Genomic DNA, 27189 nt, shown 5'->3' on the forward strand with positions numbered 1-27189 from the left:
CCCAAAAAGTTTAAAGTGTTTTATTTTTTTTTAATGAATTTCTTAATATGTTGCTTTCATTTCTTTGTGTACGGATACTTTTCCTGGCAAGTGTATGTTATTATTTGAGTATTGAATAAAATTAAATATTATCCATATCCATAGTAATTATTATCGTCGTGAACGGGGCAATGATTACTCAACATGTCAATGTTTAGTTTTTGTATAATAATAATAATGTATAAAAAATAAATGGAAGAATAATAAAATCAAAGATGTGAAAAAACCGACTCGCACTACTCTAAATTTACGCAAGGCTGAAACTTCTTCTTCTTAATTGGCGCGATAACCGCTTACGCGATTTTGGCCGAGTTTAACAAAGCGCGCCAGTCGTTTCTTTCTCGTGCTAACCGGCGCCAATTGGACACACCAAGTGAAGTCAAGTCCTTCTCCACCTGATCTTTCCAACGCTTAGGAGGCCTTCCTCTTCCTCTACTACCACCAGCTGGTACCGCATCGAATACTTTCAAAGCCGGAGCGTTTGTATCCATTCGGACGACATGACGCAGCCAACGTAGCCGCTGGATCTTTTTTTGTTGCGCTATGTCTATGTCGTCGTAAAGCTCATACAGCTCATCGTTCCATCGTCTACGATATTCGCCGTTGCCAACGTGCAAAGGTCCAAAAATCTTACGCAGAATCTTTCTCTCGAACACTCCAAGCGTCGCTTCATCGGATGTTGTCATCGTCAAAGCTTCTGCGCCATACGTTAGGATGGGCATGATGAGAGTCTTGTAGAGTGTTAGTTTTTTTCGTCGAGAGATGACTTTACTGCTCAGTTGCCTACTTAGTCCAAAGTAGCACTTGTTGGCAAGAGAGATTCTACGTTGGATTTCAAGGCTGACATTGTTATCGGTGTTAATGCTGGTTCCTAAATAAACGAAGTCTTTTACAACTTCGAAATTATAACTGTCTACAGTGACGTGGGTGCCGATACGCGAGTGCGCCGACTGTTTGTTTGAAGACTGGAGGTACTTCGTTTTGCCCTCGTTGACCACCAAACCCATTCGCTTTTCCTCTTTATCCAGTTTGGAGAAGGCAGAACTAACAGCGCGGTTGTTAAGGCCGATGATGTCAATATCATCGGCATACGCCAGCAATTGTACGCTCTTATAAAAAATTGTGCCTGAGCGATTAAGTTCTGCGGCTCGTACGATGCTCTCCAACATCAGGTTAAAGAAGTCAGACGACAGCGAGTCACCTTGTCTGAAACCCCTTTTGGTATCAAACGGCTCGGAGAGGTCCTTCCCAATTCTGACGGCGCTGCTGGTGTTGAGCAACGTCATCTTGCAAAGCCGTATTAGTTTTTTGGGGATACCAAATTCAGACATCGCGGCATACAGATAACTCCTCTTCGTACTGTCGAATGCAGCTTTGAAATCGACGAAAAGATGGTGTGTGTCGATTCTCCTTTCGTGGGTCTTTTCCAAGATTTGGCGTATTGTAAATATTTGGTCGATGGTAGACTTTCCAGGTCTAAAGCCACACTGATAAGGTCCAATCAGTTGGTTCACGGTGGGCTTCAGCCTTTCACACAATACGCTCGCTAGAACCTTATAGGCGATATTTAGAAGACTTATCCCGCGGTAATTAGCACAGATTGCAGGATCCCCCTTCTTATGGATTGGGCAGAGCACACTTAAATTCCAATCGGCAGGCATGCTTTCATCCGACCATATTTTGCATAGGAGCTAATGCATGCACCTTACCAGCTTCTCGCCGCCATGTTTGAATTGCTCAGCCGGCAGTCCGTCGGCGCCCGCGGCTTTGTTATTCTTTAGCCGCGTTATCGCTATTCTCACCTCGTCATGGTCGGGGAGCGGAACGACAATTCCGTCGTCGTCGATTGGGGTATCGGGATCTTGACATTCTCTGTGACATGCGCAGCTGTCACTGTTTAACAGGTTCGAGAAGTGTTCCCTCCATAATTTAAGATTGCTCTGGATGTCAGTCACCAGTTCGCCGTCTTTGTTCTTGCAGGAAAACGCCCCGGTCTTAAAACCTTCTGTAAGCCGCCGAACTTTCTGATAGAATTTTCGGGCGTTGTTCCTGTTGGCCAGCATCTCAAGCACCTCGCACTCACATATTAAGGCTGAAACTTAAGATATAAAATCTACTTGTCAGCTTAAGTAAAGTTTTAACTTACTATTAACAAAGCTTCAACTAATTTACGTCCTTTATTATGGATAATTGCGAGTAGCCAAGAAAAAGATGGCAATTCGATACAAATTTTGACAGCTCTAAGGAATAGTAAATAAAATAGTTATTGCGTTATAACAATTCAAAAGAAAAGATGCAAATGTGTTCTTTTAACCATTATTTCTCGTGTTCATAGAAATATTTGAGATGGTTCTAACTCATAGAACTAGCGGACGAAAAGTAAGCTATTATGAATGATTTGCAAAAGTTTTTGAGAAAGAAGACATTTGAGAGACCATTTATTATTTTGTCGTGTGCGATGACTTTATGACCCTAAACTTAACACGCGGTTACGGAGAAGTGGATTACTTCCTCTCCCAGATGCTGAGCGGACATAGGTGTTTCAGTATTATCTGCATAGGTTTGGTCTCTTCGCTTCACCACTCTGCCCTACCTGCCCAGAGAATGTTGATGACAGTCGATACGTACTCTTCTACTGTCCAAGATTCGCGAGAGAACGGGAGGAGTTAGCCACTATCCTTGGAAGACAGCCAAGTGAGACTAATTTAACTGGCAGTATGTGTATTTCAAAACATTGCTGGGATGCTGCGTGCAAGTTTTCCAAGCCGGTATTGCGTAGGCTGCCCAAGCAGGACGACAGCTGTTTCAGTACCGACAGCTAGAGCAAAATAATGTTAACGCCCTGTGCCGCGTCTGATCACACCGAACTTCCCGACAAGTGCTAAAGCTAACATGAAGCAGTGTTCTAGAGGAGGTCGACTCAGACATACCGAGAACAATTACGGACGCTTGAGTTAATCGCCTTTATCGGGAAGTTCGCCCAGAAACAATTTCGCCTATCGGAAATTTCGCCCGAACAAAATTTCACTTCGAATCAGGTGATATACTCTATTGTGAATTGATTGCGAACAAATTATTTACTTTCTATTGTGCTAATTTCGTAAGCAAGCGTATAAAAAAAAAAAATAAATAAATAATTGGCGCGTACACTTCTGTTAGGTGTTTGGCCGAGCTCCTCCTCCGATTTATGGTGTGCGTCTTGATGTTGTTCCACAAATGGAGGGACCTACAGTTTCAAACCGACTCCGAACGGCAGATATATATTTTTATGAGGAGCTTTTTCATGGCAGAATTACACTCGGAGGTTTGCCATTGCCTGCCGAGGGGCGACCGCTATTGGAAAAATGTTTTTATTACTTTTGCTTTCACCGAGATTCGAACCAACGACCTCTCTGTGAATTCCGAATGGTAATCACGCACCAACCCATTCGGCTACGGCGGCCGCGTATATTTCCTTAAAATAAAGTAAAAATATATCTCAAAATTTTCTTGAAATATGTATAGTATTGCGCTTAGGTTATTATTGAGCGAGCGTGAGGAAAATTCGTAAAAGTGCTCAGGAGGCGATTAAGGGACAATTCCAACCCTTTGGAGCTAAGTGATTCAATGTGAGATAACAAAAAATGCTAATGGGAATTTGCAATACTAACTTAATTTCTTATTTTTTAGGTTTCGGCAATATTACAGGCTAAACAAGCCGGCATTTAAGTACTTGCTAGATGTCCTTACTAACTCCTTGCCACCATTGAAGCAGAAATTCCACCTATTGTAAAATTGAGCGCATGTTTGCGATTTTTCGCAGAAGGAGGACATCAAAAAGGAGTTGTGAAGGACCATGAAGTGGGCCTAGCTCAATCTTCTTTCACTGAAGTACTGACAGCAGTGCTGAGTATTTTTGAGCTACTACTTTGTCCACAATGGATAAGTTGGCCCACTTTAGTTGAACAACGCCAAATAGCACACGATTTTTTTTACAAAATATGCAATGCCAGGAGTTATAGGATGTGTTGACGGAACACACATTAACATAATATTCCCTTCAAAAAACATTCATCAATTTTACAACAGAAAAGGCAAATCCAGTTTGAACGATATGCTCGTAAGTACTACATTCGTAATTAAAGTTAAAGTAAGAAATAAATATGTATACATAAATGGCTTTTCAGGTATGCGATAGTAATCTGAAGATTCGTTTCATAGATGCGACACATCCTGGTGCTTGCCACGATGCCTTTATATGGAACTTAAGCAGCTTATGACAGGAAATGTTGGGAAAATATTTGCAAACCCACAACAGAGTTTGGTTACTAGGTTACAACGAAGAGCATATATAATTTCAAACTTTTAAGGAGACGCTGGGTACCCGCTAGAGCCGTGGCTACTTACTCCATATAGAACACCAGAAAATAATTCAGCTCAGGCCAAATTTAATGAAGTACACACACGTTGTCGAAATATAATCGAAAGAACAAATGGTGTTCTAAAAAACCGATGGACGTGTCTGTTAAGCGCTAGAGAGTTGTACTATGCTCCTGTAAAGGCAGTAAAAATAATTAACGTTTGCGCTGCGTTGCATAATATTTGCATTCATTACAAAAGTGATCTACATTTTTCTAACCCGTCTGTTAATGGAGAATTCAATGAGATTTCCATGACAGATAACACTGTGTGACAAAAAAAAAAAATTAAATAACTTTTATGGAGACCTAGCACAACTTGTGGCTATAGAAAAACTAAAAAAACTGGTATAGGAGAAATTTCCAATACACCCCCAAAATCTCATTTTATGGCCATATAACCGTTTTTCAGTAGGTTGGTGTGAAGAATAACTCCTAACTTCGCCAATTTCCATCCGATTTCGAATTTGCTTTTTTAGTTCGAAAGAACAAAAACAAGCCTTTTTGACAGTGTGTTGACATTTTTTCTGAAATGACAACTGACGAGACTGTAGACGGAAGTATTTGGAATTTTTTTATTTTTTCTCTATTTTTTCGACTTTGACATAATTTTTACGATATTATCCGATATTGAGGATTTTTTTTAGTACACTACTGTTATAGTAAATTTAATTTTGCGTCGAATGAGCTATATTTGACTGTAATTGAATTAAAATTAATAGAGTTGTGTGGGTTTTAAGATTTTTTCTTTCAGGCGGGCCTAGGCTATTTAACGCCAAAGTAAGCTGCTTCCAGAATTCGGCCACCTTCTGGCGATTTTCTTTCACAAACCCTCTTGCAATATCTGGGTTTTGCAGCATTTCATCCAACAGCCTCTCAGATTGCGATTTATTTATTGATTTACTCCTAAAAATAAGAGTACATTTATTTAAAAAATGTCTATTGCTTAAAAGAAAAAAATACTTACATTTGAATTCTTTCGTGTTCGCCTGCAAAACATAAGTGAATAAATTTCTGTTTCCCGCTCGTTCATTTCGCCCGAATAAAGAGCTGCCAATAAGGCGAAATATTTTTCGAACATGGAAAATACCATGCCGATAAGGCGAACAAAAAAGGTGAAATTTTTCGGGTGAAAATATAACTCGCGATAAGGGCGAATGACTCACGACCATATCATACGCAGACAAGACGTTAATGTACACGACATTACCGCACACTTTCGTGTTCCATTTACTTCAAAATGGAGTAATGGAGACCATAACCGACATATAACCTTCATACGTCGTAGGTAGAGAGCCTGGACGCAGATTTCTTTTGTGGTTGTTATCCACAATCATGGCCCCACCCTCGATGTAGTGCAAATGCGGTCCCGGGGCGGAAGTCAGCCGAAGAGGGGAGGTCTGCTTTGGTGGGAGCGTGTTCCACATATGATATTATTGGCGCGACGGCATCAATTGAATGTTTCTGACATTTTTATCCTCCCCTCCCACAAACAAAAAAAAAAAAATGTGACGCGTGAAGTGGTATATCAATTCTATCTTATAATACTAAGCTTGAAAATGCGTTGTTATCCTTAAAAGAAATACATACATTCTACTTTTAAGAGTAATAAAAATTTAAAAAATCTAAAAAATCAACGTCCATTCGTTGCATCCAGCTACAATGTCGCTAGCAACACTGACCAATAATGTGGTGGTGGATGAAAACAATTTGATAATTACACGTTCGAAAGCTTAGGTCGTGGGCCTTACTAATTGGCCTTTAAACGCTAGTTCTATCTCAGTTGTTGCTGATATGTGTGTTAATTCAAGGAATGCAAACAGTCCCAAGGTAGAGTGTTTTGGTGTTGTTTCTGCAATTACTCAAACATCTGCATTCCCTCTCCAGCTGTGTGCTCTCTAAAAAAAGTTGATTCACTTTTTCTTTATGCTGCCAATTCTTTGGCTGATGATAACACACTTGCTGCTGTTAACACTTGGACTACTACTCGTTTTCTCTTCCGCCTCGCCAGCTCTTCAACTTATCATCTCTTAATACTATTGAATTAACCAAACCTTCTGCTTGGACTGAGGTGAGTAATAAAAAGCGGAAGAAAACAATCATTGTTGTTAGCTCAAGTGATAACACCGAATTGAGTATCGCCGTTCACAGTAAATGGGTTCACCTATCTTCGTTAGCGCCGACTGTTACTGAAGACGATATTAAAAGCTATGTAAAAAAGCGTGCAAACATTTATAAGAACTCTTATGCTTTCCGCTGATCAAGAAATACAACCCAGTGGATAAATACAAGCATAAATGATTAAATTTTAAACTACGCGTTTCATCTGAGAACATTGATAAGATACTAAATGCGTTTCTTTGGCCAGCTAACGTTAGAATAAGGTCGTTCCGTTTTTTTTTTTTTTCAAAAACAAACGCTTTAATCGCAATCAATGTGACACTAAAGGACTCTAGTGAAGTCACTTTAAGGACTTAATTTTATGTAGTGCACCAGTTTTGTACTGAAGAGGCTTATGACATCTTTGTTATTGTTGAGGCGTGGTTGACCTCGAATTTTTATGATAATGAATTCTTTAACTAAAATCTGTACGACGGTTTTCGTAAAGATCGCGATGCTGCTAAAACTATTTGCTTAAGAAGAGGTAGCGTTTTAATTGCCGTCAAGAGAAGGTATCGTCTAGATAGTCTCCTAAGCATAAGTCTCCAATTAACGGAATTTTTAATAAGTCAATAAAATACAAGATCTAATTTTTGTAAGTGATAATATTAATTATTGTGTATCGAAGTGTAGGTAGGTAGGTAGGTATAGTGGTTGTCGGTTGACACACCTAGGCCTGCTGTAGGCTCATTGTGATACCACCAGGGCTGTCTCTCTCCTCACTCTGCATTGTCCTCATTGAACCAACCTGTGGCTTTAATAAATCTAACAAGGCTTGTTATTTTTATATTGGCTACTTCTGTCAAGTTATTCAGAGAACTTTTTCCTAAAATGTTGAACTTCTATCCCGAGCCATGCACCCGTATAGAAAGTGGTCTATGGTCTCTTCTTCTTCAATGTCGTTACAGCTTCTGCAATAGTCGTTATAGGGTGTTCCCAGTCTCCTGGCATGTCTACCAATCAGACAATGGCCGGTTAGGACCCCGAGAAGATTTCTCATATTTTTCCTGTTTAGTTTCAACAGTCGGTTTGTGCGGCCCGTATTCCATTCCGGCTACGTCATTCTACTCGTTGCACAGGTCAGGGGCTGTGCCCATAGCCTGTTGGCAGCACTAGGTATGTTGTTGTTGTAGCAGCATAAACATTCCCGGTGAATGATGCTGGAGTGACAGTCCTTGACCGGATATAAATCCGGGTCGTTTCGGTAACGTAGAACCGACTGTCGTGGAAACGCTTGTATGTTCGCTTTGTCTGGTTGGATGGGTAATGTGGACCCAATCTCGCTAGTTCATCTGGGTTGCAGTTGCCTACTATGTCTCTATGACTCGGCACCCAGAGCAGATGTATGACAAAGTACTGTGGTAGTTCTGTCAAAACGTCGATACATTTTTTTACTGTCTTCGAGTTAATATTAGGCGATTTTAAAGCTTTCATTGCCGATTGGCTATCTGAATATATGTTTATATCTCTTGTGGTGAGGGCACTTTTATTTAGGGCTAGTAGGCCTTCCCTGATACCCAGAATCTCAGCTTGAAATACACTGCAGTGATTCGAAAACTGGAATGAGATGTTGGCACTCATTCCTTTAGAATGAAAGCCTCCGCCTACTTGATCATTTAGCTTGGAACCATCAGTATAGATGCTGATTCCGCTTCTATTGTCCATTACTCCATTGCCCCAATCTTCTCCCGTTGAGAAAATTGTGGCGAAGGATGTGTTTAAATGCAACTCTACTCTTACAAAAGTCTGCAGTTTGTTGTAGGAAGGGGTATATAGCCACTGTACTATGTTTGGGGTTAGGCCCCATTTCACCCCCATAATTCTTTTGCATGTATAGAGTGCTGTGCTTGCTTTTTATATTCTATTATTAATCGTTTGTTACCACGAGAGCTTCCTATCTAATACTAGTCCTTGGTAGCTCGCCAACAGGTTTAGAACAGGTATCCTGTGTTTTCTGGTGAATATGATTCGTTCTGTTTTGTTGGGATTTACCCCAAGACCACTTGATACAGCCCACCGGCTTATATCGTTCAAAGCATTTTGCATTATGTTGCAGAGGGTATCTGGTAATTTCCATCTTATTAATATTGCAACATCGTCTGCGTAGGCCACTACGTGTATACTCCTGTCCTCTAGATTCTTCAACAATTGATTCATTGCCAGAATCCACAGCAGAAGAGAAAGTACACCGCCCTGAGGGGTGCCCCTCCTGACGGATCTGCGTATCGTCGAGGCACCCAACGTCGAAATTACGAACCTGTCTACCAGAAACTGTTCCGTAAATTTCACAAGGCCCTCGGCGACACCCAAATCAGTCACCGCGCTTGTTATGGCCTCCGGTAGGATGTTGTTGAAGGCGCCTTCTATGTCTAGGAAAGCTACCAGAAAAAACTCTTTATTCTCTATTGATTTCTCTATCTCTGAAACTAGTGAGTTTAATGCTGCCTCTGTATGTATGCATGTAGAGTATGCATGTTGTGATCTCGCGAGTAGCGACGGTGTCAAGGTTTCCCTTATAAAAGAGTCTATTGATCGCTCTAACGTCTTTAATAGAAATGAGGAAAGGCTAATATGTCTAAAGTCTTTAGGTTTGGTATATAAGCTCCTACCAGCCTTTGGTATGAAAACCACCCTGACTTCCCTCCACCTTAGGGGGACGTAGTTTTGTCGTAATGTTGCTCTGAATATGGTTATTAGCCATTTCATAATGTTGCCCAATGTCTTTTGTAGTTGTGCAGGGATTATTCCATCTGGACCCGGTGTTTTATATGGTTGAAAGTTTTCTACAGCCCAAGTTATTTTGGCTTCTGTGACAATGTTGAGGGTGTCGGAACCTAGTACCGCATCCGAAGTTTAAATATTGGCGGTTATCGCTTCCTCTAAATTACCTGGGGAGTGAGTATTTAGTAGTAAGTGTAATGATTCTTCGCTGGATTCTGTCTAGCTGGAGTCTGGCTTCTGAAGATACCCTATGGGTTGAGCAGACTAGGTTAGGATTTTTCTCAGCCGAGATGCCTCTACCATAGTCTCGATCTCCCCACAAAAAGTGGTCCATGAAGACCTTTTTGCTTTTCTTATTTCTTTCTTATATATTTTTAGTTTATCATAATACAGGTCCCATTCGTTTTCGCTTTGGGAGATTTGGCTCGGTTGAATTGTTTCCTGCAATTCTTTTGTAGCTTCTTCAGTTCGATTGACCACCAGGGTGGCTTATTCTTCTCTTTATCCCTAGCTGCTGGACAAGCCTTATGCAGGGCTTGGTTGCATTGGGGATCCATGGGCAAACGTTTTGCTAGTTCTTGAGAGTATCTTAGCCAGTTTGTTTTCCTATGGTTCCTGGATTTGAGTGCATTTCTATACATCTGTGATCAGAGAATGAATGTGCATTCAGTAACTCCCAATTCACTATTCTATCTATAATAGAGTCTGAAACTAACGTAATATCAAGAACTTCCTGACGATTACGTACAATAAAGGTAGGCTCATTACCGCGATTGCAGAGCAATAATTTGGTTCCCATAATAAAATTGAAGAGTGACTCGCCTCGCTCGTTAATATCTGAACTACCCCCCGGCAGCCGCCGTAGCCGAATGGGTTAGTGCGTGGCTACCATTCGGAATTCACAGAGAGAACATCGGTTCGAGTCTCGGTGAAACACCAGAATTAAGAAAAAGATTTTTCTAATAGCGGTCGCTCCTCGGCAGGCAATGGCAAACCTCCGAGTGTATTTCTGCCATGAAAAAGCTCCTCATAAAAATAACTGCCGTTCGGAGTCGGCTTGGAACTTGTAGGTCCCTCCATTTGTGGAACAACATCAAGACGCACACCGCAAATAGGAGGAGGAGCTCGGCCAAACACCCAAACAGGGTGTACGCGCCAAATATATATATATATATACCCCAGGTAGTGTGACGGGCGTTTGCGTCGCCTCCCAATAGTAGTTTGTTGCCGTGAGCTTCGCTGTCCAGTATCAGTTCTTTTAGCAGGTTCGACGGTACTGGATCTCCGTGTGCCATATAAAAATACGATAGGCGGTACTTGTTACCATCTGTCTTCCAGCTTATCGTAGTTGTGTCTATATTGCTATAGTTGTGAATCATAAATGTGGTTAGTTCTGTTTTTGCCATAATACAAGACCTTGATTTACCTTCACAGTCCGCTGTGTATAGCCTATATTTCGGTGTGCTCAATCCGCAGATGCGCCCTCCATTGATCCATGGCTTCTGAATGAGGACAAAATCAGGGTTGTCGGCTGCCATGCGATCAATTAGGCCTGCGATGCTATCTTGCTATGTTATAGGTTTATTTTAAGGAGACGCATTCTTTGCACTCTTATCTTCTTGGGACTCGCTCAAGAGCTCTCTTTCTGAGTATGTTGTACTCGAACCAGCTGGAAGCCCAGTTGTCGTACTCGTACTCATTTTCTCAAGTCTAGCTGTGAGCTCAGACCCTCATGCTCTCGACGTTGCTTGAGGACTCCATTGGATCTTTCTCAGCGTCATTCTCTTCAATCTCTGAGGCCAATTGGTCGATGGCATCAGCATCTGTTTTATGGGTTCTCACTCTCACCTTGCCAAAATCGTAGTTTATGATACCTTCGCTTTTCGCCAAAGGTTCTAGCGTGTCGTTCGTTAGCAACAGCATTACCTATGTTGATGCACGTTTCGTCACCACACCGTCTACTGTTACTGTATTGTCAAAAGCCTTGTCCGCCGTTGGTAGGCCTGGATAGCATGCACTTGTTATTTGCATGATTTTCTGTGGGTCGGAGGGTGTAGGGACCCAAACTCGTGCCCTCGGTCGAGACGGGATATATTTCTTGTCTACTACCACAAGCTTCGCTCCAGGGTAGACTTCCCCGATCTTCGCTATTGCTGCTTTCTATAGCTCTACCTGGATTGCTTAGTAGCACTTCTAGCGTCATATTGGTCAGAGCAGCCTGCACCCATTTCCATTGGGCCCTAGGAATTCTTCTTTCGGGATCACCCTCATCCAGGACACCAATGATGTTTATAAGGCGCTATGCCTCGATTTTTCGGTCTTTTCACTGACGGTTTGACCTCTTCAGTGGACCTTTGTCTTTTGGTGGCAGCTGACGATGTGGTTGGTCTTTCGAGGGTGAAGTAAGGTAGTACCTTCGCCCACTCTATCGACTCGCTTACCTCCTTCGTCAGCTCCTCCGTTGTTGGAGGTGTAGCCTTTTGAGTATCTTGACGGCATTACGCCTCTCCAAGTACCCTGCTTTGGTTGGATCAGTGATCCTTACCGTCGGCCATCTTCCGGCGAGAGCACTGGCCTCGGTGTACCTATGGCAGTATCTTCCCCAGTTCTCGGCATAGCCACAGGATGCCGACTATTTGGTTTGGTTCCGACGGCTGCCGCAGGATGTACTTGAGCTAGGCTTAACCTCAGTCCCAGTGCCAGCGCTTGCCGCCGGTCCACTCTGACTAAGTGTGACTTCAGTCGTCGTGGCGGCAGATTGAGAGCTCGTTTTAACCGCTGCTCGCTTCTCGGAGCATGATGCCCCGTTTTTTTTATTTGTTTTGATTTGTTTTTTTTTTGTTGTTGTTTGATGATGCGTTCACAGTTGGTCCCGCGCTACACAGGCAAGGCTAGTTATTACGGAGGGCTATATTTGAAAAGGGCCCCCAGCCATGCTGATCTTCGGCACGGGTCGCATGACACCTGGATCCGTAAGTAGTAAGACTCCATTTACAAATGCCGTACTATTAAGGAGTAACGACCCCTTGTCTGTGAAGTCTTACCTTAGCTAGCTACCTCTCAACTGTGTGCAGAGTGAGAACTGTGTTACCTATTACCAGTCGGCACCTTCGGGGAGGGTTCAGTGTAGGGGTTTTGCCAACCTATCGAAGTGTAATTCTCCAATATCCGATGTCGATATTCATCATGCCACTTTATATATTAAGTAAAATTTTCTACCTTTATCGTGCATTGATGAAACTATTTTTAATTATGCATCCCGTGATTATGTCAGCATAAATAATTCCCTTTTAGAATTTAAATGGGATGAATTATTGCCCGACTTGAGCATTCACACTTATCTTTCTTATTTTGAATCAATAATGCATAATAATATTCCTTTAAAAAAGAAGCCCTGTTATAAGTCACCTTGTCATAATAAGAAAATCAAGAAATTAAGAAATCTTAAAAAGAAGTATAATTTTTTGTTATACAAGCATTTTCAAAAGAAATTTAAGTTCTTAGATAATCTGCTTTTCAAAAACTATATACTTAATACTGGTCGGAACATCAAAGCTAATGTAACAGAGTATTATTCGATGCGAAATTTTCCTTCAGTGGTCACATTAATATTATTCTTTAAAAATCGTATTCGGTTCTAGGCTTCATCCGTCGCAATACGTCAGAATTTTTTGATCCGCATACCTATAAACTACCGTTTACAGCTCTTGTTCGTTCTCATTTATAATTTGGATTAAATGTATTTACTTAATATTGTATTTATATTGATTGCTAATATAGGGTGTGCCATGTAAAATTTGCTTTTTGAATCGGCTATAAAAAAAAAACTAATTAATATTTTTTCAAACTTTTTTTTTTTCGAAGATTGAACATTGTCATTTATGAATGAAAAATAATATCGTTCAAATGACTGCCACGACTGGCTTTACAGTAGGCCATTCGATCGACCCAATTTTTAAGCACATTTTCGATTGTTTGGGCTCCAATTTCATGAATGGCAACTTCGATTTCGTGTTTTAAAGCATCGTCTCTGGATGGTTCGCATAGCATTTGTCGTTAACGGCTCCCCACAAAAAATAGTCCAACGGACTTAAATCACAGCTCCGAGGCGACCAATTGATATCGGAATTCAAAAACGGTAGCCAAAAGTTCGAGTGTATCTTTGGCAATGTGACAAATTGCACCGTCCTGGTGAAACCAAATGTCGTCCATGTCATCCTCTTCAATTTTTGCAAACAAAAACTCGTTGAGCATGTCACGGTAACGCTCGCCATTTACTGTAACCGCAGAAGAAGAAGAAGACTCACCACTTTGGAAATAGGTTTTCAATATTTCCCAATTTTGTTCAAGCGTATAGCGTCCCATTTCTTATATGTCAAACCTTTAAATAAATTATGAACACATTTGACCTGTCATTTGTGTTACCATTTAGAAAAAAAAATAGGTGGTGCAAAAAGCAAACGCTATACAGCCCACCCTGTATTATAGTTCCAAATTTGGCTTGCATTTCTTTGCATTTGTGTCTAGTCTGTAAGGTAATTTGTACCGTAGTTTATTAAAATCAATAAATAAATTCGGCTGGTTTTCAGCCGAATACCTCCACGATTGTGCTGAAATTAACACAAGGTATGGCTCAAATATGTTAATTCATACTCCTACGATTTGTTGTCATATATGCACATCCTGTTAGCAAAATTATAAAACCCTTCTATTTTTTTTTTTTAAAATACCGGTATTTCGTACTACAACAAAAATCATGCAGATTTTTTTTTTCGCTAACGTGCTACGCCTTTTCTTCCATACAAAGACATTCTCAATTTTTTTATATAGTAGAAGAAGCACGGTATTTTGCAGTCCCTTGAAACTCGCACTTTGTTATGCAAATTTTTTTCGTGAGGTGTTGCGCCCAACGGACGTGTTTTATTATGCTAGAGTCGTGCTTTGATTTTTAAGTTGGATACTATTCTTTTGATTTTTTTTCTCAATGCTAAGAAAATTAGCGTTACCTGAGACAGTGACTCTTGCATTACGCAAAATTAACAAAAAAAAAAAAAAAAATATAACTTAACTTAATTAGTTACAAACTATATAGGCATAATAATGCCTTGTTCGTGGGGCCAAAAGGTTGAAAGGGCTCAGTCGAAAGGGCAGTGCGCGAAGTGCAATGAACTTTTTCATACGCAATTTGTTGGTATCCTACCATCTGATTTGGAGTTTCTTATGAGCTCGGATAGGAGTTTCTTCTGTGTTGTCTGTGCTGCTGCTCGGCGTAAATCAATCCGTTCACTCCCTCCACCTCCCACGAACGTATCAACTAACGGAACTAACTCAAATGTTCAATCCAATTCATCGAACTCATCAAATATAAATTCTATTGGTTCGCTTAATCAAAGTGATAGTGACAGTGAAACCACTAATAAGCGAGAAGTAACATTAGAATCACTATACAGCATATTGGTTTCTCTTCGGTCTGAGAATGCTGGTGTGCATAAAGTAATCAGTGATATTCGTGAGGACAATGATAAACTTTTGAAGAAAACTGACAATTTGCACTCAGATCTTATTTCTGTGCAGCGAAATCTGCTGGAAAAAGATAATGTGATTTCCTTATTCACAACTGAGGTTAATAACCTACGCTTATGCATTACTGTTGCTCTTGAGAAGTTTGGTAGTGAGCTGCAGCTAAAGAAGTAACTGCTGCTAAATGTACCCGCCCACTAATTCTCATCTAGTTATCACTAATTTCTCATGCTGCTCTTTCTTCGCCCGTCGCTAGTAATAATTTACCATCCTCATCTAATGCTTGGTCAAGTGCTGTTTCACATTCACACGTTGAGATTTCGGCACCAACAGTTGTTGGCGCGTACACCCATTTTGGGTGTTTTGCTGAGCTCCTCCTTCTATTTGTGGTGTGCGTCTTGATGTTGTTCCACAAATGGAGGGACCTACAGTTTCAAGCCGACTCCGAACGGCAGATATTTTTATGAGGAGCTTTTTCATGGCAGAAATACACTCGGAGGTTTGCCATTGCCTGCCGAGGGGCGACCGCTATTAAAAAAATGTTTTTTTCAATTTTGGTGTTTCACCGAGATTCGAACCAAAGTTCTCTCTGTGAATTCCGAATGGTAATCACATACCAACCCATTCGGCTACGGCGGCCGCTCTCTCACCTACTACTGCTGCTAATGCTGATGTTGGAGTTAAAGTGACTGCTGCTATTCGCTCTAATCTGTCTACACATACATACGCTAAGGTTTCGGCACCAGTCGATGCTGTTTCTAATGCTGTTCTTTTGTCCACTTCATGCTCTGTTCTTTCGTCTGCTGCTGCGGTTAATAATGCACAGTGGACGACGGTCAATAATAAACGGAGCAAAAAACATGTAAACATTTCTGCGTCAGTCGCTGCTGCTCCGGTTGATAATGCACAGTGGACCAATGTCAATAAGAAACGGAGCAAGACCCAAGTAAGAGTAATAGGAACAAATACTTTTAATGATTTGGATGTCGCGGTCAAATACAAATGGTTACACCTGGCTTCTTTGTCTCCCTCCGTATCTGAAGATGCTATTAAAGATTACGTCTCTAAGCATACAGGCTTGAGTACAAATTTACTTTCCTGTTTCAAACTGATTAAAAAGGATGTTTCATTAACCAGCATTAAAAGAGTCAACTTTAATTTGGGAGCTCCGGAGCCCTCGTATGAAAAGTTGTTAAGCTCAGAAATCTGGCCAACAAACGTTACAGTGAAGCAGTTGCGCTTTTTTTCAAAAGGATTCGCAGCAGCCGACACCGGCATAACAACATCTTCCAATCTACCTAGTGGTGGTCTTAGGTCTATTTTCAGATCTTATCCGGCATGCCTACAAAGGCTGAGTATGTACATTCCCTTAATGCGCAGTAAGATTACGACATCTTCGTTCTTGTTGAGACCTGGCTAAATACAAGTTTCTATGACAGTGAATTCTTCGACCCGAACTTATTTAACGTTTTTCGCAAAGACAGGAATGCTGCAAAAATAGGGTGCTTGCGCGGGGGTGACATTCTATTGCTATCAAGTGTCACTTAAACGCATTTTTGTGCCCCCTCATGAACGCTGACTCTCTGTTAGATCAGATCTGCGTCTGCATAAGTTATCCCAATTCACAAGGCTCTTTATATCTACTTGCCTCGTATTAGCGCATGTGGACAACATTGTATATGTAGTCTTAAATAGTCTAAATGACAACCATTTATGTGTATTAGGTCATTTCAACTTAAGTATGATAAACTGGTGTACTAGAGTCTCTACCTCTATTCTCACACCAAATATGTAATGTTACTGCAAATCATGAATTATATTTTATTGATAATATTCTTAGTCTTAATTTATTTCAAATTAATAATTTTTTAATTCTCTGAATAGAATCTTGGACCTCGCATTTGTAAGTGATAACATAAGCTACAAGATCAATGAATGTTTGAATCCCATAACTCCTAAATAAAGGGTTTTTCAATAAGGGCGGGTAGATGTTGAAATGGAATAAAATTGCGTTTTCTGTGTGGCACGTAGCGCCGTCCTGCTGGAACCACATGTCGTCTAGGTCCATATGGTTCAATATGGGCCATAAGAATTTGGAAGGGCCACCACGTCTACCGAAAAATGGGCGCAATGCGCGCAACGTTTGCATTAGTGAACACTCATTTTTATAATAAAGTTTTATCATTTGAACGTGCTGTTCAATCGTGTAACTTGCCATGATGATTTGGCATAAACAACTGAATAATAAACAAAAGATTTGACAGATGTCACCAAAACAAAATGGCTGCCACAGGGCGCCAAAATCGGCCCGCGCCAATTGAAAAACGTTTGCGTTAATGAACACTCATTTTGATAATAAAGTTTTATCATTTGAACGTGCTGTTCAATCGTGTAACTTGCCATGATGATTTGGCATAAACAACTGAATAATAAACAAAAGATTTGACAGATGTCACCAAAACAAAATGGCTGCCCCAGGGCGCCAAAATCGACCCGCGCCAATTGAAAAACCCTTTATAAGCATCTTGCCAAACTCGACTTTTACTGTTTTGCTACTATTCCGTCTGATGCCAGGTTATCATTCAATTATTCATTATGCGATTTTGTCAATTTCAATGACTTATTACTGGACATTAATTGGGATAATTTATTTGTTGAACTTGACACATCTAGTAGTTTTTCTGCCTTTACGCCCATCTTGTCTAAACTCTGCTTAGATAACATTCCGCTCAGAAATAAAAAGCCTTATAAATTACTCTGGTATTCTAAGACTTTGAAAAAGCTTAAAAATCTTAAAAATAATTATTTCAAGAAGTTTAAATCTACGAAGAATCATTTGTATTTCGTTAAATATAAGCGAACGTTAAAGGATTTCAACGATTTAAATAAATCTCTCTACAATAGCTATATTAACAACATGGAGTTAAACATTAAAGCAAATCCCAAAATCTTCTGGAAATACATAAAATCTAGAAGGAGTAGTGCCAGTGTTCCCACTGGTATGTTTTTCGATAATAGTCAAGCGCGAAGCCCAAGTGAAGCGGCAAACTTATTTGCTGAGTTTTTAAATCCAATTTTGTTGACGAAGAACTTGATCCTCCTTCCGACTTTTCTTCTAACTTAGTTTATAACTTGAACTTTGAAGGTATTTTCCTCTCTCATGTTAAATTCATCCTCTCAAACTGATGCTGATGGACTTTCAGCAGTTTTGATAAAAAGTTGTCCGGCCTTGGTCTCTCCCCTCAAAAATTATTTTCAAAAAATCTTTATCGTCGGAGTGTTTCATTGACGCATGGAAGCTCTCTTTCATTACGCCCTTCTTTAAGAGTGGCAATAAAAATGACGTTAGAAATAGGCCTATTTCAAAGCTGTCAACTATTTCCAAAAATTTTGAGCACGCGGTCTATGCAAAGCTGAGCTTTGCGGTTAAATCTTTAATTAGCCCTAATCAGCATGGGTTTATTGCTAACAGGTCTACAGTATCTAATCTGGCTGTTTTTAGTGAATACTGCATTGATTCTTTCTCGGCTGGCTTCCAGGTCGATTGTATTTACACCGACTTTTCGAAAGCCTTCGACAAAGTTTCTCATAGAATCTTAGTTAAAAATTAGCTTGTTTTGGCTTTCATTCTGCATTTCTGCAATGGATAAACTCTTATTTGAGCAATAGACGTCGTGTTATAACAATTGATGGTATTTCATCTACCCCCTTTGCTGCCACCGCTGGTGTTCCGCAAGGAAGTATCTTGGGACCGCTTTTATTTGTGTTATTTATTAATGACATGAAAAGTTGTTTCTCATATGCTACATTTTTGCTTTATGCTGATGACCTTAAGATCTTCTCAGCGATCAAGACTCAAGAGGATGCCACTAAACTTCAAGCGGATTTGAATAGGCTTTACTTGTGGTGCCAGAATTCACGACATTCGCTGAACTTATCTAAGTGCTTTAAAATATCTTATTCGAAAACATCTAACATTTAGTGCACTAAGTACCGTATTTCGACATGTGTCCTGCAGTGTGTTAGCGAGTTTAAGGACCTTGGCGTTATCTTCGACAACAAATTCTCTTTTAATAACCATATAAATTATATTAATAGGACTATGAATAAGTTCGTGCGGTTTTACAACAGATGGCGTAACTTGATTATTATTCCATCGATCCACATCTCCAAACATTCATTGGAGAGCTACTGTCGTAAGGCACAAACGTCAGTATAAGTTTTTTATTTGAAGCGTAAACAACAATATTTTTACCACACTTGAAAATGTCGAATTTCGTGCCAAATAATGTGTTTTTGCGGGGAATTCTTCTTCATTATTTTAATATGAAGAAAAAAGCAGCCGAAAGTCATCGTATCTTGGTGGAAGTTTAGGGTGAGCATGCTCTATCTGAGCGAACGTGCCAGAAGTGGTTTGTACGCTTTAAAAGTGGTGATTTTGGCTTGGAAGACGAAGAACGCGAGGGTGCGCCGCCAAAGTTCATGGATACCGAATTGGAGGAATTGCTCGATCAAGATCCGGCTCAAACGCAAGAAGAGGTTGCAAAAACTTTGGGAGTTGATCAATCAACCATTTCCAAACGTTTAAAAGCCATGGGAATGATCCGAAAGGTAGGCCATTGGGTGCCGTATGAATTGAAGCCAAGAGACGTTGGACGCCGTTTTATGGCATGCGAACAACTGCTTCAACGGCACAAAAGAAAGGGTTTTTTGCATCGAATTGTGACTGGCGATGAAAAGTGGGTCCATTACGACAATCCAAAACGTCGGGCAACGTATGGATACCCTGGCCATGCTTCAACATCGACGTCGGCGCAGAATATTCATGGCCTGAAGGTTATGCTGTGTATCTGGTGGGACCAGCTGGGTGTTGTGTATTATGAGCTACTGAAACCGAATGAAACGATTACGGGGGATGTCTACCGACGACAATTGATGCGTTTGAGCCGAGCACTGCGAGAAAAACGGCCGCAATACGCCGATAGACACGACAAAGTTATTTTGCAACATGACAATGCTCGGCCACATGTTGCACAAGTGGTCAAAACATACTTAGAAACGCTCAAATGGGATGTCCTACCCCACCCGCCGTATAGTCCAGACCTTGCGCCATCCGATTACTATCTCTTCCGATCGATGCAACATGGCCTGGCTGACCAGCACTTCCGTAATTACGATGAAGTCAAAAAATGGATCGATTCGTGGATTGCGGCAAAACCGACCGAATTTTTCACAAAGGGAATCCGTGAATTGCCAGAAAGATGGGAAAAAGTAGTAGTAAGCGATGGACAATATTTTGAATATTAAATTTGTAACCATTTTACGTCAATAAAGTTTCAAATTTCGAAAAAAAACCGCACGAACTTATTCATAGTCCTATTACTTCAAAATCTTTTCCGATGTTGTGCTTCGTCACACGGAACGCCACTAAGTTACTCTATATATCTTTTGTTATATCTCATTTAGAATACGAGTATGCTGTGTTTATTTGGAGACCGTGTAGTCAGCAGGCTATCAATAGAATCGAACGTGTGCAAAAAATATTTCTCAAATATGCCCTTCGGTCTCTGTATTTTATTGATCCCATGCCGTCATATTCTGGTCGTCTCATGCTTTTAAGTCTCAAGTCCTTAGCAATTCGTAGGTCTATACTGTGTCTCTCTTTTACTCATAATATTATTACTGGAGTAATTGATTGTCCCTACTTGTGGGAAAGGATTCGATTTAATGTTCCTCAACGATCTCTTAGGAACTTCTACCCTTTTTATGGGGGAAACTTTAAAACTAAGTATGCCAGTAATGCTTCCATTACTCGTTTTTTACGGGAATTGAAATCCGTTCATAATGTTGTTGTTCTCGATTTTTCCGCTTTCAAGAGTAGCATTTTTAAGTCTCCTGAATTCTATATTATAGTTGTTTTTAATTACATGTATATCTGTAGTTTAGTCTAAGCAACTTTTATATCATAAGTCTGTAAGGATTGTAATTCATAGACTTAAATAAATAAATTCAATGGGCTATAAAACTTCATGCCCAGAAAAGTTCTAAAAATTCTAGTTAAAAAGTTTAAAGTTCCTTGCTTGCCTGCAAATCGCTTCAATCGTTTTTCGTGGTTCGAACCAGTACAATCGTGGTTCGAACCAGTACAGCCACAAAAGCCGTTCGACAAAGAATTCGAAAATTCAAAATCCCTTAGAAAATAAAAAATCATGTCCAAGGAAATTAATGTATCGACCAGGTTCATGTCAAGACGAATAAGAGATGATCTCCACATGAAAGCCTTCCGTCGCCCAACTGGTAATTTTTTGACAACACGTTTGAAGAAAATTAGACTCGACAGATGCAAGCAGCATGCGGTTAACGGCCATGAAAATATTCGTTTCACAGATACAAAATTTTTATTGTTGAAGAAGTTTTTAATAAGCAAAACGGCAAAATCTACACTAAAATTTCTAAAGACACAAAAAATGATGTTCCAAGAGTTCAGCTCCGTAATGGTTTGGTGGAGAGTGTCTTGTAAAGGCCAGCCCATAAGGTAAAAACGACCCAGCAGTGGTTTAAAAACCAGGAATATTGTTTTCATAGCCAGGAATATTTGGTTCATAGTCGCAGAAGATAGGCCGTCTGGAAGTCCCCATCTGAATCTATTGGACTTAAGATTTGTGGTTAGAAGTAGAGAACATGGCCTGTCGAAGACCTCACAGAATTTCGGAGAGTCTCAAACATTCTTTGGTTCAAGCAGCGACGTCAAAATTCCATGAAAACCGTGCTTGCTACAATAGCTGAATGGCCTAATCGTTTGAAGGCTTGTGTAAAATCAAATGGTGACCATTTCGAATGAAAATTTAAAAAACTTATGGAAGGACTAAGTATATAAGTTCCTATCGTTCCGTTAAGGAGCAAGACTGATGTCATCAGCGTATTCTAAATTCTCGAGCCTTTCAGTTTGGCCCCATGGAATGCCTCTCTTTTCCTTAGTTGCCTTAAGCAACACAGTAATCAAAAGTAATGGTGGTAAAATGCAGCATTGTCTCACGCCATATTTAACAGTTACTTTGTCACCAACTTGGTTGTCATGAAGAATGCAGCAAGTTGCCTGCACATACTTTGACAAGTGATATCATCTTCTTTGGTATTCCTTTGCACGCCAGCACTTTCCAAATGGCGTCATGCTCTAAGGTGTCAAAGGCCTTTTTAACTCTACCGATTGTTCAACGATGATGCGTAAGATGTTGACGTGATCCACACATGATTTATGAGGCCGTAAAAAGAGCAAGCCGGCTCTTTTCTCATATACGGCAATATCACTGCGGCTAAACGACTGTTCAGGATATGTGCTATAATTCTTTTGACCATGCTTATAAGTGTGATGCCACACAAATTCGCGATGATTGGCTGTAGTAGCTCTACGTTTGTTATGGGGCCAGCACGTAATAGCCCAGGGGCTATCAGGTACTTTATTGAATGACAGATTTCTGCATTACTTGGGCATTCTGTATTCACATTTGGATTTTCCAGGTGAACAACGTAATCACATATTGACTCGGAATCACCTCGGTGTGTTTCCAACATTTTTCTGTAGAAATCGGTTCAAAGCTGCAGTTGAGTGTCTGTCGAGGTCATCAGCTTGCCGCAATCGAAATTTATTGGCTTGGAAGGTGCCTTTGTGCAGTTTTCGGCTGCTGATTCTGCTTCTTTGGCGATGTTTTCTGTCAAGTTCCGCGACCTAATTTTCTATATTCCATTTGGAAGTCGGTTCGGCTGATCGTGTTCTAGTGTTTTTGAGAGCCGTTTTAGCATTTTTCTGTCCAGCTATCTTTTGCCGGGTTTCCTCTGAGATCCACTCCTTCCGTTTCTTTTCGAGATATCCTACAGATTTTTCGACGAAGTCGAGGAAAGATTTCTTTGTGGAGTCCCAATTACGATCAGCTGGGAGTTGTCTTAGTGAAATTTTTAGAGCGTTAGAGGACAATTTACGTGGCTTTTGCAGACTTTTTTGTTGACTGTTTATTTATATTTTTATACCATTTAAGTGCAGCCAGCTTTATGCGTATTAAGGGGGTATTCTAGTCTAGAGGCCCGAATTTCGAGCATTTTTTGACGATGAATAAAAAAAAAGCTATTGATATTTTTACGATACATTTTTTTATCATTTATTTATTCATATATTAGGAGCACACAAAATAAATTTGAAAAAAAAAAATGAATTTTCATGGAGTTATGCGTCCTTGAAGTGGAAGGGGGGAAAAACAGGCAGTGTCCCCGTCGTCACGATTTCTACCCTTGTGGTCATCTGAAAAAAAAAAAATACAAATTCTTAATTAATATGAATGTCATTATCGTATGAACCAGAAAAAACGGAAAAAAATTTTTTTTCCATAAAATGGCGGCTACTCAAAAAATTGAGGTCGATTTTTCTCTTATTTTTAAGCTTTCTCGAATTGTTTACACATATTCAAAAATTGAAATTTCCAGTTTTTCGAGCTTCATACGATAGAGATATATTTAAGGAATATTCATGACAAATTTCAAGCAAATCGGTTGATTAGAACTTGAGATATCGTGCCGACCGTATCGAAAGAAGTAGTTTCGAGAAAAACACGTTTAAAGTTCGCCGACCGCTCAAACCAGTCCAGCTGTCGCGTCACTAAAATAGTTGTAGCTTCGAAAATAATTCGAATTTTGAAAAATCCTTTTCGGGAGATATTTTTGAATAGTTAAACTATCAACTTTTGAAAAAAAAAAATTTTCGATTTTTTCAAATTTCTAGACTAGAATACCCCCTTAATGCAGTCATCAGGTGGTGGTCACTAAAAACATATATAGCACACATCTAAGAGTGAACTGCGCTATTTTTTACTAATGGTAATGTTATCTATTTGGTTTTCGGTTACTTTGTCCGGGAACACCAATGTAACTTTATGTATCCCCTAATGAAAAAATAGCGTTCCTCTTATATCAAGCTGATTTTGTTGTGCACAACTTGACGAAAAGGTTAACATTTTCGGTTAGCTTACCGATGCCATACCTGCTTTTTACTCTTTCCGCATTAGTATTGTCAGTAATTATTTCAGCATTAAAGTCACCCACTTTTTTGAGGAGACTGTAGAAAGCTTCCTTCGCCGTGGTGTCAGCTGCTTCAGTAGGGCGTAGCACTGAATGAATGTAATATTTCTGGCTTATTTTCGGAGTCTTGCTATATCATTATCCTAACCGATATTGGTTCCCAATAGATAAGCGCTTTGGGAGCGACTTTGGCCAGTCGGTTAGCGCGGCTTTGTTGTTCTTTATAGACGGAGAGCTCATGACCAAAAAACCCAACATATTTTATACTTCTTGAAATTTTGTGTGAGATTAGTTTTTTAATACTAGAATCGATATCCGGGTGGCTGGCTGCTCAATAGCGGTCTTAATTATGCGTTTTTATTTTTTAAAATTGTTAATAAAAAACATTTACTCAACATATTTTACACCACTTGAACTTTTAACAGAATTTCATTTACGGTCTGTATAAAATGAAGCGATGGTTGCCAGCCCATTCTCGTGGTCCCAAAGTACTGCCAGCCCATGTTGAAAGTGCGTTGATGGAAGCACAAGTCAACATATTTTATACCGGCTGTCTTTTTTACACAACATTGGCAATACAATAAATTGATGAAATGTGTAGAGCCAGCCCATTCTGATGGTCCCATCACATGGAAAATTTGGAAAATTTCATTCCTGTGAGTGCGAGCGAGACCGACTCACGTGAATGTGGGCGCGCGAGAGAGAGCGTATGTATATTGTTCATATTCTGTCTCTCCGTACAGTCTTGCAAAAATGGGAAGGATGAAAGGTTTGTTCATCAAAAAATTAGAGAATGGGATTTTTTTTTCTTTTTCTTAAAAAAGTTTTTATTTCTAATTTAATAAATAGAAATAAAGGATTAATATTTATTTAATTAATTTATTAAATGAATAGAAAAAAAAAAAAAATTAAATTTTTAATTTTCTATGTCAGAAATAGATTCCGAGACTGAACTGCAATAGTCATTTTCTATTTCTTCAGCTTAAGCATCTGAAAGAAAATCATACCGTCAATCAAAATACCTGATAGTTGCAATATTTCGGACTATGAATGAAGGCGTAAAATACTATACCTGATTCAATGTTGTCATTCGTTGAAGGAGTTTCTATGACAGCTCCAAGGACTGACAGAGGGAATTGGTCGCCATCAAACCAATTAAAAGAAAGAAATTCTCCATTTCTCACCCAGCCATTCGATTCTGGGAGATAAAAAGTTGGAAATTTCAAATAAGCGTTTCGCCATGTATTTCCAATATATTGAGCTCGGAGAAGTTGCTGATGTAACTCGGTTTTACATGGCGGTAAAGACGATGCGTCGAAATTTTTCAGCTGTTTCTGGAATGCTTCGTTTACATTTGACGCTTTATATGTCTCCCAGAATTTAGAAAAGCGACCGCTGTTCACGTCATTTATGTTTCTTAAATTGTACATTTCGCATACAAATTTTTCCAGCATTTTAAATATATGATTTTTTGTTGCAATGGAGTTTATATTCCCCAGTTCAACAAAAGCATTTTGATATTCCGGTGATTTTTTTAATATCTGGAAAGGTATTTTCTTGCCTTTTCTGTAAAAGGCCGGACTGTAATCACAGCCGGTCAGGGCATGGAATCCTTGTAAACTCTGGCATAGGGATGGGCCGAGTTGTTCACTGAGATCATAGATATCAATGCAACGTTTGTTATTGCCAGTTCCTAATTCCATAAATATGTGCAATTCGTCATGCGAAAGATGGTCCATGTTACCCAGCACGATGATCAGTATGTCAGTATCGGAACATTTTATTAAAACATTCTCGCAGACCGCTTTACACACATGATACACTATTTTTGTATCTGCTGCCTCCTGAAGTTCGCATGACATTTCCTCATCGACGATTTTCGATACAGAGGCGCCGTCACTTGTAAATGTATAGCACACATCGTAATTCAATTTTATGGTTGAATTGCCAATAAATGGCGCCATTTCTACTGTTCCCCAATGTTCTATGAGAAATCTGACCAGTGCGTCCTTGAATTTGCTATTTCTTACTTCTTTATTGAAATCTAGGTCGAGTTTGTTCGGGTCCTGTGATGTTATAATCGATACTGCTGACATTTCCTCTTTGTATTCGTTCATAATCTTTAATGGATGGAGTAAAATATTGGTCGAATATGATGTCGAATCGTTTGGCCGGTGTCTTCTGCATGAATGCGATAATTTTTTTTGATAAATTTCCAAAAGTGTTTGGATTTTCTTTCATTAAGTGGAGCAGGAAAAATACATCGATTATGACTATGTCGAATATTTGCGGTATGTTATCAGCTGTATTTATTTGTAAAACCTGAGTGATTGCAGATTTTTCAATCTTACAAATTGTTCCATCAGAATGACATAGAGATAACGGAATTGGTGTTATTGGATAAGAGAATATTTCTTCGATGTCGATATTGAAATCCATCGATAATGCCACAATTCGTGCAAATAGATCCCGTTGTAAGCGTATTTCGTAGACCTGGTTGGCAACTTTTGCTTTATTATTTACTTACAAATTTTAACCCTTGTGATGGCTTTCTCAAATCGCTGTGGGTCTATGGAGTACTGAGCAATGAATTATTCCCTTAACTGGCTCCCTGATTGTTCAAATGTCAATAAATAATTTTCAACCTGCAATGATGCAGCCTTTCCCGTAGCGATGTTGAAGAGAAAATTCCTGTCAATGCTGTCATCGAAGGGGTTCATAAATTTATTAAAAGTTTTTATGAAATTTCGGAGTTGATTAGAATCTCTTTTGATGATATGCGGTTCCAGTTGCGTTATGATATCGGGACGTTCCTTCAAACCAGCAGTTTCATATACATGGGAAATGATGGCAGCACGAATAGCATGACTTTTTGCCCAACGTTGCCGGGCAGAAATGGAATTTGTGAAATGGATTATTCCCGTCAAACGTTTTGCTGCATCGGCATTAATTGTTTGTTCTAAGGTTATATCAATCGGTTGTCTTGAAAAAACTTTGTCGGTTCGTTTTATGCCAAAGAAACCTTCTTTTATTTTTATGGCAACATGTAACGATGGGTGCGTTTCCTCAATCTTGTTCAAATTGTCGATATATCTGACTAGCCAACGTGCATAATTCGGCTGGTTGGATACAAAGAAAATGTTTGCTATTTTCGGTAATATGTATTTGAAAAGTATGAAGTCTCCAGTCCTAATACTTCGACTTAGTGTAAGATAATGATGGACGAGATGTATGTACATTGTGTACAATTGCTGCGTTTTTCCAAATTTTCCATTCAAGCAATCTT

The 27189-nt window shown here is 39.7% G+C and overlaps 1 protein-coding gene across 2 annotated transcripts in view; it reads left to right on the forward strand.

Moving 5' to 3' along the window:
- LOC128869136 (dual specificity tyrosine-phosphorylation-regulated kinase mbk-2-like) overlaps positions 1-27189 on the forward strand; it is a 163339-nt gene that overhangs the window by 130669 nt on the left and 5481 nt on the right. The window contains exon 5 of one of the 2 annotated variants that reach the window (XM_054111629.1): positions 3709-3816. The exons of the other annotated variant lie outside the window; for it this stretch is intronic. Coding sequence (XP_053967604.1) covers positions 3709-3747 — 39 coding nt within the window. The 3' untranslated portion in view covers positions 3748-3816. Of the gene's footprint in view, positions 1-3708; positions 3817-27189 lie in introns of those variants that run through there. 2 annotated transcript variants of the gene reach the window in all.

The sequence above is a fragment of the Anastrepha ludens genome, chromosome X (assembly GCF_028408465.1).
Source record: "Anastrepha ludens isolate Willacy chromosome X, idAnaLude1.1, whole genome shotgun sequence".
NCBI lineage: Eukaryota > Metazoa > Arthropoda > Insecta > Diptera > Tephritidae > Anastrepha > Anastrepha ludens.